The sequence below is a fragment of the Sebastes umbrosus genome, chromosome 12, assembly GCF_015220745.1.
Source record: "Sebastes umbrosus isolate fSebUmb1 chromosome 12, fSebUmb1.pri, whole genome shotgun sequence".
NCBI classification, from domain to species: Eukaryota; Metazoa; Chordata; class Actinopteri; order Perciformes; family Sebastidae; genus Sebastes; species Sebastes umbrosus.
The window spans coordinates 10,340,134-10,354,085 of NC_051280.1; the positions used below are offsets into that span (position 1 = coordinate 10,340,134).

Below are 13,952 nucleotides of genomic sequence, written 5' to 3' on the forward strand. Positions count from 1 at the left end.
GCCACAGGATGATCGTTTCCATGCCACGCCGCATTGATGCAGTAATTTGTGCATTTATTCACTCAATACCAAGTATTGAGTGAATAAATGCACACATTTTTCAGAAGTTGGAGATTTCTGTATTGTAAATCCTTTTTTTATATTGATCTTATGAAATATTCTAATATTTTGAGATACCTATTTCTTTCTTTTTTGAGCTGTAGGCTGTAATTATTGAAATGAAAATGAAAAAATGCTTGAAACTTTTTAGTTTTTGTGTAATGAGTCTCGAATATCTTAAATTTTCACTTTCTTAAATAACTGACGAAGAATATTAAACTTTTTCGCGATATTCGAATTTTTTGAGCTGCACCTGTATATACAGAATTGAAATTTCGGGTAGCAGTTGATGGCTGATGATCGGCATGTTTCAGCTGAGAAATGAAAAAACAACCTGACAAATGATCGTTACATATTGTTTTTATTCAACAGGTCTCAGAGTGGGAATTTAAACTCAATACTTGTTGGCAGTGACAATCACACCTGATACCAGTCACACCAACTCTCCATCCTTTCTCTGACTCGACTTATTTCACATGAACAAAACTGACAAACACAAATGTACAAACAGGCGTGTCCGATCTGTGAATCTGATTACGGTGTATTCTCTAGTTAGAGAACCTGAACTGATGTGCACAGCTGACAGTAAACTCGTTCTCCAGGCTGGTGTTTAGAACAAAACCAGATCTAAAAAAAAATTCCAGAACACATTTCAGACACCTGTGAAACTAAAGAGCTTCTTTCTCATCACTCTGACATAATCATACTATCTCACTCACTCACTCCTCGCAACAAATGCAAAATAATGTGAAACCACAAGGAAAGACAGCTGCTGAAGTTTGAAACCAAAAAAAACTTGTGGATAATTTAGTACAAATGCAGCGCAATCAGCCCTTTACAACTCATCCCAATTAAGAAAACCTTAAGAAAATCTTTGGAATGAGTTAATTTGATCTTTACAGTGAGCTAAATGAAATGTCTCAAACACAGCAGGTGATAGCCGGGCAGGAAGCCCACGCTGCCTCATGCATGTAGGAGATTTGATCTAGCCTATCAAATACAATCTGCCATGACATAGTGCAGACATAAATATTAAAAGAGGCACTATCATGGGCTTTCACTTGTTGCCTCACTAATGTACGCACGCACACCCACACGCACATCACACACACCACACTGATAAGAATCTGAAGGCACAATGTCAGGTGTGTTATTCCTTGTACTCCAGAAACTGCTGCAATCTTTTCCGGTGCTCTGCAGACATCTGAACAGCACTGTGGATTTAAAAAAAATATATACATTCAAAATTTGTTTACTAGGTATTATTTATTTATTTTAATATAATTTAGAGACAGTCAGTTTTAACGGGCCTTACTTTAAGTGATTTCCAAAAGTGGTTGTTATCCTGTAGATGGCAGTCTTGAGAGTGGCCCTGAGAGCAAAGCGCAGGGTTTTGTGAGTAGAGTCTCCCAGGCTGCTGGCCGACCTGACGGGCTTACTGGAGGCATGAGGCAGCTTGAAGTGGCGATCTACTGCCTGGAGACAAAAAGGACAACTGCTGTTAGTGCACGACTAAAACCTTTGGTGAGGCAGCTTTCAGACATTATGCTCCAAGCCGCTGGAAAAGTCTTCCTGAGGATCTGAGAGCTGCTGGAAGTGTTGAAATCTTTCAAAATGACCAATTCAGCCAGGCCTTAGATTAAGAATGGTTATGATATTATTCACTCATATTCTATTGTAATTAACTTTTTTCAATTTTATTATTTTATTAATCTAGTTTTTACTTCACACTGTTTTAATACTATTATTGTTATTATGACTTTTAATTCTGTTTTATTACATTTTTATCATTTTATTGTCTCACGTGCAATGGTCTTAAATCATCAAATTGTTAAACTGATGAATTGTTCTTGTCTTTTGTTGTTTTCACGGTCCACACTTGTTCTGTCTGAATTTTGGCTTGTCAGTCATCTGTGAAGCACTTTGAGCTGTACTCACCTGTATGAAAGGTGCTATATACATATAAAGTTTGATTGATTGACAATGATCTTGTGTCTGTGTCACAGATACAGAGACACTCTCACCCGACTGACCCACTTGAGTTTGGTTCTTAGAAAAACACTGGAATTTAATGTGTGTTGATCGATATAATGAAAGATTTCATTTGATCACCTCCAGTAAACCACGACAGCTTACCTCTTGTAAGACCAGCATGCAACCGAGAATGCTGGGTAATGTAGTCTGTACAACCCCAAACTGGTCTTCTGAGAAGGAGGCTTGAACAAGGTAAGACAGCCCTGAAGGAAGATATTAAAGGACACCGTAATGCAGATGTTGTATCAACAGGACAGGTCGCATCCATATCAAATGAAAATAAAGTCCATCACTCCTCCTACCTTCTAAAGCCCAGATGTGAGCCTGGCCGTCTGCAAACAGAGCTTGACTGGAGGCCTCTGGAACCTGGAAGAGACAATGTTAACTAGTACGAGCTCTCTACTGAACAGATAGATGCATTTTTACAGTAGACTGATGAATCAGGATGGATGGACAGGTTTTAGTGAGACTACACTACAACATGCATGCAGGATCAGTGGAAGATACAGAAACCTCCGAAAGCAAAGCAGACTAACCAAACTAGTTTCTACAAAGAGGAAATTGTGCAATGCAAGTACAGAGTTTGGCTGTGATAAGCTTATCAGTACCTCACACTTCTGATAGGATTGCAAGGACATGATTTCTCAACATTTGATTGGTACAAACAACACGGGTGTTATCGTAGTCAAGTGAAATGCAAGACATGAGTTACACAAATCAAGCTTTCAAAGTAATTAGTAGAAACAGCTAGGTGGATGGAGAAGAGCTACATTAGCAATGTGTTCACAATTAAGCCCAGACCCAGAAGGTAAACTAGGGATGCCTGCAGGGTGAGGTTGTTAGATTCAGTTAAAACTAAATGAAAATCTACTGTGTCAGACGAGAGCATGCAGGGAGCCCCTCACACCGTTCAGACGACTACAGAAGACAGCATGCACATGCCACACATCCTTACCTTGTTAAACAAATACATTATCAGCACGCGCTTTGCCAAGAAATTTTTAACCTGGATGGGACAATTAAGTATAAAGTTGTTTTGCTTTCAAAACTACACAACCAAATGTAACACAAATGTAAAAATATTAGGCTCGTTCGAGATGAGCCAGGCCTGCGCAGAATCCATCACCTGTGACCGCCGCGTAATGCACGCCGGTTAGATCTGTGTCCGACTTGATGACTCTGATTGATTCTTAGCTTTGACAACAAGCACCAGGATTTGTAGAAAATTCTGATATTCTGTATAATTGTAATATTTAACGATAAATTGTAGGCTTCTAGTCTAATTTTTGTAATGAAGGTTTAATCTGTTAAATATATCTTGTGTGGTTAATAATAGTAATAATAATAACGGTTATTTATAAGCACAAATACGCACACATTTCCACATATATAATTACAAACTATCTGAAAGTGGTGTGCAAACTACAAGTAGCCTACAGATGAGATCTAACAGGATGTAACCATTTGTGTGACTTCCTGTAAATTCTTTGAAGGCTGCTGGAAGCCGTCCAACTTGTCCGCAGCTTTTTGTCACCGCCCCGTGCTGCCGCTGCTGCTGCCTGATCTCGTCTACTTTCCAGACGAGGCGCAGTTCATCTCGAACGAGCCTAATGGCTTCTCAGACTCAACACTTGGCTAACATCACCACAGCAACTTCAAATCTGGGATATCCCCACTCTTAAGATGGATGTACACTCCGTCAGAACAAAGGCAGATGATGTGAGCAAAAAATCAGATGAGAGACACCTCTGTATGGCTAATATTGTTAGACCGAGGTTAATAAATGTTATGTATGAAAAACCTTTTGTCAATGCTGTATGAATATACTAACATCTATATTATAATTCTATATTGTATTAACAAGATTGAAGCACCTGTTCTCTTCTGTTCTGGAGGAACTGAGCCAGGCGACTTGGTTTGGACGGTTCCTGCTTGGGACTGGGAACTGAGGCGGGGGATGACGGGGGACTGCCGTTGGCCTGTGAATCTGCACAGAGAGAGATGCTCAATCACAAAAGGGAACCAGCTACAAAGCTCAGATATCTATCATTCATCTATCTACTGCTAAACTTATGTTACTCTGACCCACGGACGAGTTAACATAATGATCAGAAGTTCCAAAACCTCTGGTAATAGCTGAAGTTAGCCGATTAGTTCAGTCATTTGAGGTGAATATAGACAGAAAAGTAGCATATAGAAAAGGTAAAAAAATTACACCTCGAAATTGACTTAACAACATTAGTTTCAGAGCTATAAAGAACAGATCAAAAAAGGTGAAACTGTGTCACTTCCTGGCTAAAATTGGACGTTTAAGTGGAGTTAGCTGATGTCTACCATTAGCTTCCTCTCACCTGTGGAGGTGGACCAGAGTTTCGGGACTCTCCTCATGATGTGCGGGCTCTGCACTGTGCCGAACCACGGCGAGCATTGGTCCACGGGAGCAGTAAGACGCCGCAGGGCGGGAGAAGCAAAAGGGCTGTCCAGGTCAGGAGTGAACGGTGCCGTCAGAGGGCTGTGTGGGCCGCCAACAATAGAGCGTGCGAAGACCGAGGCTGGAGTTTTCATCAGTAGAGTGGGCCTCGGGCTCATCAGATCTTCTGTACCAGAAGTTACTTTCAAGAAAAAAAAAGTGGGAGAGTAAAGATGAAGAGGACAGGTTATAAACAATTAAGTTTATTTATGTTTTATGGCAACTTACCTGATGACTCAGATGAAGTCTTCCTTTCACTCCCAGTAGACAGTGACTTGGCCCTGCCGTTGGTTGCTACGGTGTCATGATAGGCGATGAGTCTCTGAGTCAGATCAGCCAGTAGAGACAGACACTCCTTACTGATGGCGTTCCAGTTATGAGCATGGCCACCTGGGAAAGACAAGAATGAAAAGATCAATACATTTAGCTTTTTGTTGCAACTGTACTTATCTACAAATACAATCTGAATTTTGTGGAGTGTCAATATGTATTTTACACAAGAAAAAATCAATGACAGCTCAAGCAAGGACCTCCTCTCTGTGTAGACAACATAACAGACCTGGCTGACTCAGACTGAAGACCTCACAGCGTCTTGATGGGGAGTGTTGAGAAAGCAGAGCCAAGTCCTGCAGAGCTAGAAACTAAAATGTGGGAAAAAGACAAGTTACAACACCCAAATTTGATTATCAGTAAGCACAAAGAAGAGGAAAATCGTGTGTTTTTATGTACCTTCACTATCATTGGCTGCTTGTCGGTAAGGACTTTAGGAAGACACTGGTGGGTGTCCTCAGTAAAAGATGACTGCACAGGAAAACTGTACACCTGCGGATATCAGGAAATATATTAGACAACATATTACCTTTAGTGATCGTGTGAGATGAAATCTGGGATGTGTTCACCATGAATATTATAATCAAGTCTGGTGCTCTTCAGATACTTGAGCACTCAAAGCAATGACAACATTGCCCCCTAGTGTCTCTAAATAATTCAAAAGGCAAACAGAAGTCGTCTCTGCAACACAACACTCCACTTTGAAGCAATTACAAATTAACAATCAGATTTGACATTCAGAATGTTTTGCAATATTAGGGGTTGTATAAATGTTGTGTTTTTATTGATATACATACCTCAGTGACAAAAATCCTGAAGAGCAGCAGAGTGATATGCCATGTGAAGAGGAGGAAGCTGGCACTGATCCACAGGTGGTAGAGCAGGGAGAGGTCCAGCAGTCCAGCTATGCTGTCAAGAGGGTGGATAGAGCTGGAGGTGGAGATCACAGACAAATACATTAATGCAGTCCAGGAAGCAGCACCGTGTGGCTGCAAGCATGTTTGTTTGTACAGATTGTAAAGCCACTTGAGGCAAATTGTGATTTGTGATATTGACTTGATATACAGCATCACACAGAATCCATACTGACCTGTTCAAATGAAGATTCAGTGTTTTACAAATCCATGCTTTTGGAATGTATCCTGTTAAATGATAAATTGAAATGTTTTGTTTATCACTTCTAAAAACGTTGGGTGGAAAAGAGCAAAATAAAAACAGTGCTCAGGTACAATAACTGAACATTAAATAAAAGCATGTCTATAAAAGAGAAGATCATGAAAGTTTAAACTCCTCAAACAGTTTGTTCTCAGAGCTCTGTGCTATTGAAGTTTCATTTGTAAACAGAGATCACTTACCCAAAAAGAAATACACAACAATGTAGTTCCTGACAGAGTAAAGGGCTTGAGAGGCGCTGCACTTCACCACCAAAGGAAGGGATCCCTTAAAGCGAAGGTATTTGTATCGCTGGGGGGGAAATATCAGTGAGTTAACAAAAACACTCACCATCAACTATTAACAATGCTAGTTCATTTGTTTTTCTAAAGTTTGGGTCAGCCTGTGTTGCTGGAGATAACAGGGCTTACGACACCTATGCATGTTGATTGGCAGAATTGTAAACCAGATTTAAACAGAGGCCGACTCTAAAGGAAACAAAAGGCATGGTCTTTGCATTTGAGACTAACCCATTCAGGCAAATATCGATCTTAATACTCAATCTTTGCATCACCATCAGTCAGATAAATGAGTAAACTCACATCACATACCTGAACAGTGTGAAAGGAGACATAATTCATGTTGTAGATCACACCCAGCAGACTGTGAGAGAATCCAACAAAGGCTCCAGCCAGCAGAAGGAAGAGGTGATACTCGTTCAGACACATCCGAGTGGAACTTTCAGTGCTGAAAACAAACTGAGAAAATTAGACTATGGATGGAGCATGTACAGCTCATCGACACGATAGTTTTATGTGGTAGCTGCCGCTTACCCATCACCCTGTATGCAAGGGTAGCCGATTGTCTCATATCTGCCCCCAATAGTGACGGCACAACACCAAGCTACGATTATTCCCATGATGCAGTGGGCCAGGGAGTTGACAAACTGACGTGGATGGAGCAGCTGACCCAACAGGGCAATTTTTGAGCATGCAATAGTTGGGATGACTGAAGAGAAACAGAAAAAAACAACAGAGTTACAACCAAAGACTAACATATATTCCCAACACGGCATTATATAAATGTGCAGGGGTTAGACTCAGTGGGGAGGAGTGCAATTTTAGCAATGTATACGTCATACTGATTGATTTGGCTAAGATTATACAGTGTGTAAAGCAGTGCCAAAAAAGACTGATTAAAGACAAATTATTTTACTCATTTATCAAGATAAAATACAAAAAATGACCTCATTACACTTTCACAAATGTTTAGAGTTTCTTGTTTTTTTATTTGATAATACTATATGATAATATAAATAAACTAAAACTGTTCCTTTTACTGGTGAATGAAATAAGTGAGGAGGTTTTTAACATTACTTGGGGTTGTAATAACTCACAGAATACATTGTAATACACATGTAATTATTCTAAATAATGTGTTGATTACTCTATCAGTGAATAAAGTGGTAACAATGATACAATCTATCAAATGATTTAGTCTTATGTAAATTGTATCATATGCAGACACTTTACTTCCTATTACGGCTAGTTATCATTTCTTTTTTTTTTTTTTTAAACAGTGTTTATTTCTGTATTTTGTTAATACAACTCTGTTTGGACTGATAGATATCCCACCCACCCCCCACCCCAATACCCAGAGGGCACTCAAAAAAACAAGTGTACAAAAATAAATATAAATAAATACACACAAATATACAAAGAAAATAGTAAAAAAAAAAAAAAAATTTAAATGGATAAATAAATAAAATAAGATAAAAATAAAATAAATAAAGATAAATAATGATAAATTGTTAGAGACCTAGGACAGTACACCCTATCATCTAGGGCACTAACATGCATAAAACAAGCACAGGAGTTAAGCCGAAGAGTTGAACACAAAGACAAAGTTGTCACTTCTGATTAATTCACTCCATATATCAGTTTGGTCCATCTTGTGTACATAAACTCTGTTGAGCTGATGTAATGTGTCTTTGCTCTAATAAACTGAAAACCTAATAAACCAGTTGAGTAACTGGAGGACCCTGTCAATCACAAGAAGGTAAACAATAACAACCTCAAGGAATATTCAATATCCTGTATATTTGCAGTGTCCTTCCACTCACCTGTATAATACTCCAGGTTCAGGAACCCCACCATGATGATCACTCCACACAGCAGGATGAAGGAGAAGATGGCACTTGCACTCGTTAAGAAGGACAGGCATTCTGCGTGTAAGAAGCGGTCCACAGTGAGTGTCACAACTTCAGGTAGCTATGAATCAAATCTCACAGTGAACGTGGTGACTGACCTGATATCGTCTGGATGGGGTGGAGGAGACTGAACCTGCTGAGGGTTACAAAAACTGCTGTGATGGGTGGCAGCAACAGGACAGCCCAAGCAATACTGGCCACAGCTCTCCAGCAAATCACCTGAACGGAGCAGTCAGTCATTATTAAAGACATAATAAACACACAATCATTATTAAAACTGACAAAGTATTCTGCGTAGCTGTCAATAGACCTTTTTTATTGACATTCTGTTGCTAGGGCAACAGCTTTGGTCCAAGTTTACTTCCTGTCAATTACTGCATTAACGGACATTGCAACAGGAAATACAAAGGGACCCATTTAGAATATTTATGTTGTCAAGTTTGAAAAGGTATATATATTATAAAATGGTATATTAGGTGATTTCAAAAGGCCTTACTGGGTTATCATTTCTCCTCAAAAACATTACCTATTCCCAAGATCTGAGATGTAAACCTGAGTGATAGGAAATGTAGTAGCAGACTCATCTGTAAAGAGTTTTAAAAAGTCATAGTTTCACCCCTTTGTTTTCTATGGTGTTATGGTATGAATGAGAAAAATATGACTGAATTGAATACCCTGTTGCTGAAAAGGTAAAAACAAGGACCCAGATTGTATGTAAAGTTTATCCAGTGAGTGCTTTTTACATCCAGAATTTGTGATTTTTAATTATTTCCTGATATCTCACAGTCTTAACGGTTATTTGACTAATCAAGACAATAATCAGCACATTCATTTATAATGAGAGGGTCCTTTTATTTTATGTTTTTCTGCAGTAGAAACAGTTGAGCATCTGCTCTTTTAGTGTGTGAAAGACACTCAAACGTCACATCAGCAGCTGAAAAATTGCATGTCAGAAATAAATCAAATACATAAAAAATGTGAAGAAAATTAAACATGTCAGAGTATTACTTCATGTTTTTCTTTTTTACATTTATCCTTTGATATTGCAATATATTGTTATTAATTGTTTTTTATTTGTTTGTTTGTTTTATTGACACAACAAACATGAATTACTTCTTTATTGTTTTCTTCCATTTACATGCATGTTCTTTTTAAATATCTATATATTGTAATTTGCTTAATTAATTGTATATATATATATATATATATATATATATATATATATATATATATGTTTTTATTTTGTTCTGTTTCATATTTTTATATATTATTGAATTGACGCCTTGGCAATATTATTCACCTGACAGTCATGCCAATAAAGCAAATTGAATTGAAATTGAATAGAGATGCAGATCTGGAAAGTTCTTTAAAAATCGTTGTGCATTTAAACATGTTGATAAAGTCTTTTTTTGGTTTTTTTAAATAATTGCATATTCACCTGATGGATCTTATTACATTTGATCAATATGCATTGTGTGTCCTTTTAAAAAATTTCTGCTGGATTTGGCTTATTTCTTTTAACATAAATCTCAAAATGATATCAAAGGCTGATGGTAAAACTGTAACTGTATAATGACATGTCTTGATACATTGTACTTTAATTGTCTCTTCTAGTTGCATTAACTTTTAAAAACAGCTGTGTTGCTCTTGATAATCCTATGTATTTGTGTTACTTGCTCTGGTTCTTTTTACCTGTATAACATTAGTATATGCTCATATATTGTGCCACATTCCTTCATCTTCATTGTACTTTTCTTTCTTGTTCTTAATAAAAGGTGAAGCAGATGTTAGCTCTTCTTTTAATACATCCATGCTCTGCTCACATCAGTTAGCATAAACGCTTAACAGTTATTTGACTAATCAAGACAATAATCAGCACATTCATTTATAATGACAGGGTCCTTTTATTTTCTGTTTTTCTGCAGTAGAAACTGTTGAGCATCTGCTCTTTCAGTGTGTGAAAGACATGCAGATCTGGAAAGTTCTTCAGTTCAAATCATTTTAACAAAGTATTTTAGTTTTTTTAAATAATTGCATATTCAATTGATGGATCTTATTACATTTGATCAATGTGCATTGTGTGTCCTTTTAAAGTTTATTTCTGCTGGATTTGGCTTATTGCTTTTAACATAAATCTCAAAATTGTATCAAAAGTTGATGGTAAAACTGTATAATGACATGTCTTGATTAAATTATATATATATATATATATATATACACACACATTTTATTTTAATTGTCTCTTCTAGTTGAGTTAACTTTTAAAAACATAGCTGTGTTGCTCTTGATAATCCTATTTATTTTATACCTGCTCTGGTATTTTTTACCTGTATAACATTAGTATATGCTCATATATTGTGCCACATTCCTTCATCTTCATTATACTTTCCTTTCTTGTTGTTAACCGTGTGTTTTGTGTCTCTTAATAGAAGCTGGAGCTGATGTTAGCTGTGCTCTCAGAAGTTAGCAGAAACACACAACAGGCTAGTTGAAGTTAGCACGCCGGCACACTTTATACACTTCATACACTTTTATGAATGAAGAGTTCAGTTCAGAGACTCACCTTGCGGACAAACCAACTACTTTGCTCTGCAGAGAACATGTTGTTTGTATGAACAGAGAGCCAGACGGAGATAATAGTAATCTCTTCTGCTCTGCTGCTGCTGTCACTATTCTCCTCTGGTTACCATATCCCGCGCCACATGCATTCAAAGGACCCCTGAAGGACCCCGATTAAACAAGAAGCTGTCCTTGTTTCTGCCTGCTGCCAGTATTACACCAATTTAGTTAAATGAGCTTGTTCAACAAAAAAAAAATGTGTAAATTCATGACAGCCTGGCCAATACAAGCTTGGATAAATGGAACAAAAATAGCTTTTTAAAAGCTGCTTCAGTTAAATGTTGACTTAAACAGTTATAAAGTTAGGTTTGAGTGATATAATATACTATCTACTTTTTCATAGAATTAAATTACACAAGGTACCAAAACAAGCCAGAAATCAGCTTTACATTATTAAAAAAGTGTATCTCTTTTACTCATTTGTTTGTTATTTACAGATATATCACGCAATACTGTGCTTGTTCAACAAAAAAAAATTGTATAAATTCAGACAGCCTGGCCGATACAAGTTTGGATAAATGGAATAGCTTTTAAAAGCTGCTTCAGTTAAATAATGACTGAAACAGTTATAAAGTTAGGTTTGAGAGATATAAATATTGTGCTATCTACATTTTCATAGAATAAAAATTACACAAGGTACCAAAACAAGCCAGAAATCAGCTATTTAAAAAGTGTATCTCTTTTACTCATTTGTTTGTTATTTACAGATATATCACACAATATTGATTTGCTATATCTCTGCTTTACTTTCTCAATGCAGAGTGTTCAATGAGTCAAGTCAATTCTTAATTCCTTTAGTTTCATCATGCATGAAAGCCTTCTTGTCATGATGATAGCCATTTCCATAAGTTGGAAAATTGTGTTTATCCAAAACTGTCTTTCTGTCATGGTCCCGAGAGAATGGCTTTGTCTCAAAAGCATTGACTGGGAGCTTTTGGGATGAACCGACGGACATCTCGGTTTGAACTGCTCTGTGAACGAATGGTTTCTGTACAGGTTTCTGAGCGATTGCAGGGAGGGCGAGCTGCTCCCTCTGGACCTTCTTGTCGTCCCACAACTTCAGCAGGCGGCGTTGATTATTTGTCATGTCCTTGAGATTTTGCTGCAATGACTGCACTTGATCCTCTAAAAGTGTTTTAGAGGTGACTGCATTTGCCAACTCTGAAGTCAAATCATCAATGGTCAGACTCAGTTTCCCAGCCTTCTCCACCAGGGAACTGCACTCACGCGCCTTTTCATGAAAGTCATTGATTATGTCCTTTGTGGTCTTTCCATTGAACTTGGGGCTGCACTCGAGTCCAATCTCCATACGAAGAGTCTTCACTTGTTTCCTCAAGTCCTTGTTGTCCATAGTCAAGGTCTTCAGTTTCTGTTTCACAGCCTCAGTTGAACGCATCCTTGACTCGTTCTGTCTGAGTTTCTCTCTGAGAACACTTTCTCTGTGCATGGCATCATCTCTCTCCTTTCTGCATTTCTCCAAAAGTTTCAGTGTCTCAAATTTGGACACTTTTTCACCTTTCCCATTTGAAGTGGCCATCCTATGGTAAGATTTCCAAATCGCAATACTGAAAAAAAGTCAATATTAAAAAGGCATTTCTTTAAATAAAATATTACTCACACGCTACTCAAATCCTTCAGCATTGTGTTGGTAAATCTCCTTAACAAGCACGAGCAGCTAAATGCATGTCTGAGACTGAGGCAGGTGACATTCCTCTCACAGGGTTATCTGTTTGACAGGCAGCCTCTGTGTAACTCAAAGCTGGGGCTAGAATGACCATTAATTAGGGCGCCACCATCCCTGTGACACCGTTTCAAGTGACACAATTTTCTTTTCTATTTTGTTAATTAATCTGAGGATTTTGCCGTTGTTAATCAATCCAAATGTGAAACACAGACTTAACAGAGGTCCCCTGTGTGGAAGGTGCTGACCACATGCTGCGTGCATGTAGGAAGAGGCTTTACATACATAAGTAACATTTTCCACTGCAGGTGATCCAAACAGTGACACAGTAGATTCTATCAGTTTGATCTACCACACGACAGTTAAGATGGATGAGTTGGAAATACAGTACCAGCAGCCAAATGTCCACTTTTAAAGTTAGACGTTCTCTTTGAAATGTTGAAGTTACACCAATTGGTTACGATCTCTCCCTTTAAATATTTAAAATGTGCAACTGTTGAAATGTAGTGGCAGCCTTTAATGCTGTCAGGAGCAGGTAGAAAAGAGTCACGTTGCCTACACGTGAGGGAGCTCGGGTGATTTAAGGCTGTCTTACCTAAAAACTGAAAGAAAAGGGTGAATAAATATTGTTGACTGACATTTTACGTATTTACTGTATATGATGCAACTATCCAGAGTCACTGGACATTTGAAGTAGACACACTGTTTTTACAGATGACAAAAACTGAATCTAGAGATTTAGGAGACTAAATGTACAAACACTCCAGTGATAAGATTTAGTGTTTGATTGTTTTAAAAAATGATTTGGATTTCAGTTGGTGTTTAGCCTAGGTTTTCCAAGTTTTAGATTTGAATGGCAAAAATGTTGACAAAACGATTTCAGTTATTTAAAGCAGTGGTTCCCAACATATTTTCCACAAAGCCCCCAAAGTGTATAAAATACTAGTAATATGAGTGTAGCCTGATCTTTAACTGCAACTGTGCAGAAATACCGGGTTTAAACAGAATGTGGCCTACTAAGTAGCAAAGAAATATATATTTGTAAATAGTTTTATATTCAGAATTTTGTATTAATTAGCCAGTGTGTTTTTACATTTTTAGTTATACGGGTTCAAATCTAATTTTGACAACTTCAGAGAAGACAAATCCTGGCGCACTTGCCCCTATGATTTTTGGCGCCCCCCTAAGGGGAGCCCAGACCACAGGTTGGGAACCAAGGATTTAAAAGGTATAGTCTTGACATTTTGGGAAATGGGCTTATTTATTGTCTTGCTGAGAGTTAGATGAGAAGATTGATACCACACTCATGTCTGTCAATTAATTATAAGACTACAGCTAGCAGCATAAAAGCTTAGCAT

The 13,952-nt window shown here is 37.7% G+C and overlaps 2 protein-coding genes across 3 annotated transcripts; both read right to left on the reverse strand.

Moving 5' to 3' along the window:
* Nucleotides 1–441: 441 nt before the first annotated feature.
* Nucleotides 442–11,062, reverse strand: ndc1 (NDC1 transmembrane nucleoporin). Of its 2 annotated transcripts, XM_037788366.1 has the most exons (18): nt 10,858–11,062; nt 8,393–8,513; nt 8,208–8,309; nt 6,919–7,093; nt 6,697–6,832; nt 6,289–6,397; nt 6,024–6,075; nt 5,731–5,863; nt 5,333–5,425; nt 5,163–5,244; nt 4,832–4,993; nt 4,485–4,745; nt 4,008–4,120; nt 3,089–3,139; nt 2,436–2,499; nt 2,236–2,336; nt 1,415–1,575; nt 442–1,313 (listed from the first exon to the last, which is right to left on the reverse strand). In XM_037788366.1, exons 1-18 carry the CDS (start codon nt 10,894–10,896, stop codon nt 1,250–1,252), a joined length of 2,019 nt encoding a protein of 672 aa, XP_037644294.1. In that variant the 5' UTR covers nt 10,897–11,062; the 3' UTR covers nt 442–1,249. The 2 variants fall into 2 exon arrangements, with proteins under 2 accessions (XP_037644294.1, XP_037644295.1); XM_037788367.1 differs by lacking the exon at nt 3,089–3,139.
* A 549-nt stretch (nt 11,063–11,611) lies between these two features.
* Nucleotides 11,612–13,895, reverse strand: zgc:113691 (uncharacterized protein LOC503529 homolog). Its single transcript, XM_037787325.1, has one exon. It carries the CDS (start codon nt 12,448–12,450, stop codon nt 11,692–11,694), a length of 759 nt encoding a protein of 252 aa, XP_037643253.1. The 5' UTR covers nt 12,451–13,895; the 3' UTR covers nt 11,612–11,691.
* Nucleotides 13,896–13,952: the final 57 nt, after the last annotated feature.

Coding starts and splice junctions, on each gene's coding strand:
- ndc1 (XM_037788366.1), bottom strand. CDS start 10,896: ATGTTCTCTGCAGAGCAAAGTAGTTGGTTTGTCCGCAAG. Junction 6,076..6,288: donor TGTTGTGTATTTCTTTTTGG/GTAAGTGATCTC, acceptor ATCATTTAACAG/GATACATTCCAAAAGCATGG. Junction 4,994..5,162: donor CTTCAGTCTGAGTCAGCCAG/GTCTGTTATGTT, acceptor TGTCTTTCCCAG/GTGGCCATGCTCATAACTGG.
- zgc:113691 (XM_037787325.1), bottom strand. CDS start 12,450: ATGGCCACTTCAAATGGGAAAGGTGAAAAAGTGTCCAAATTTGAGACA.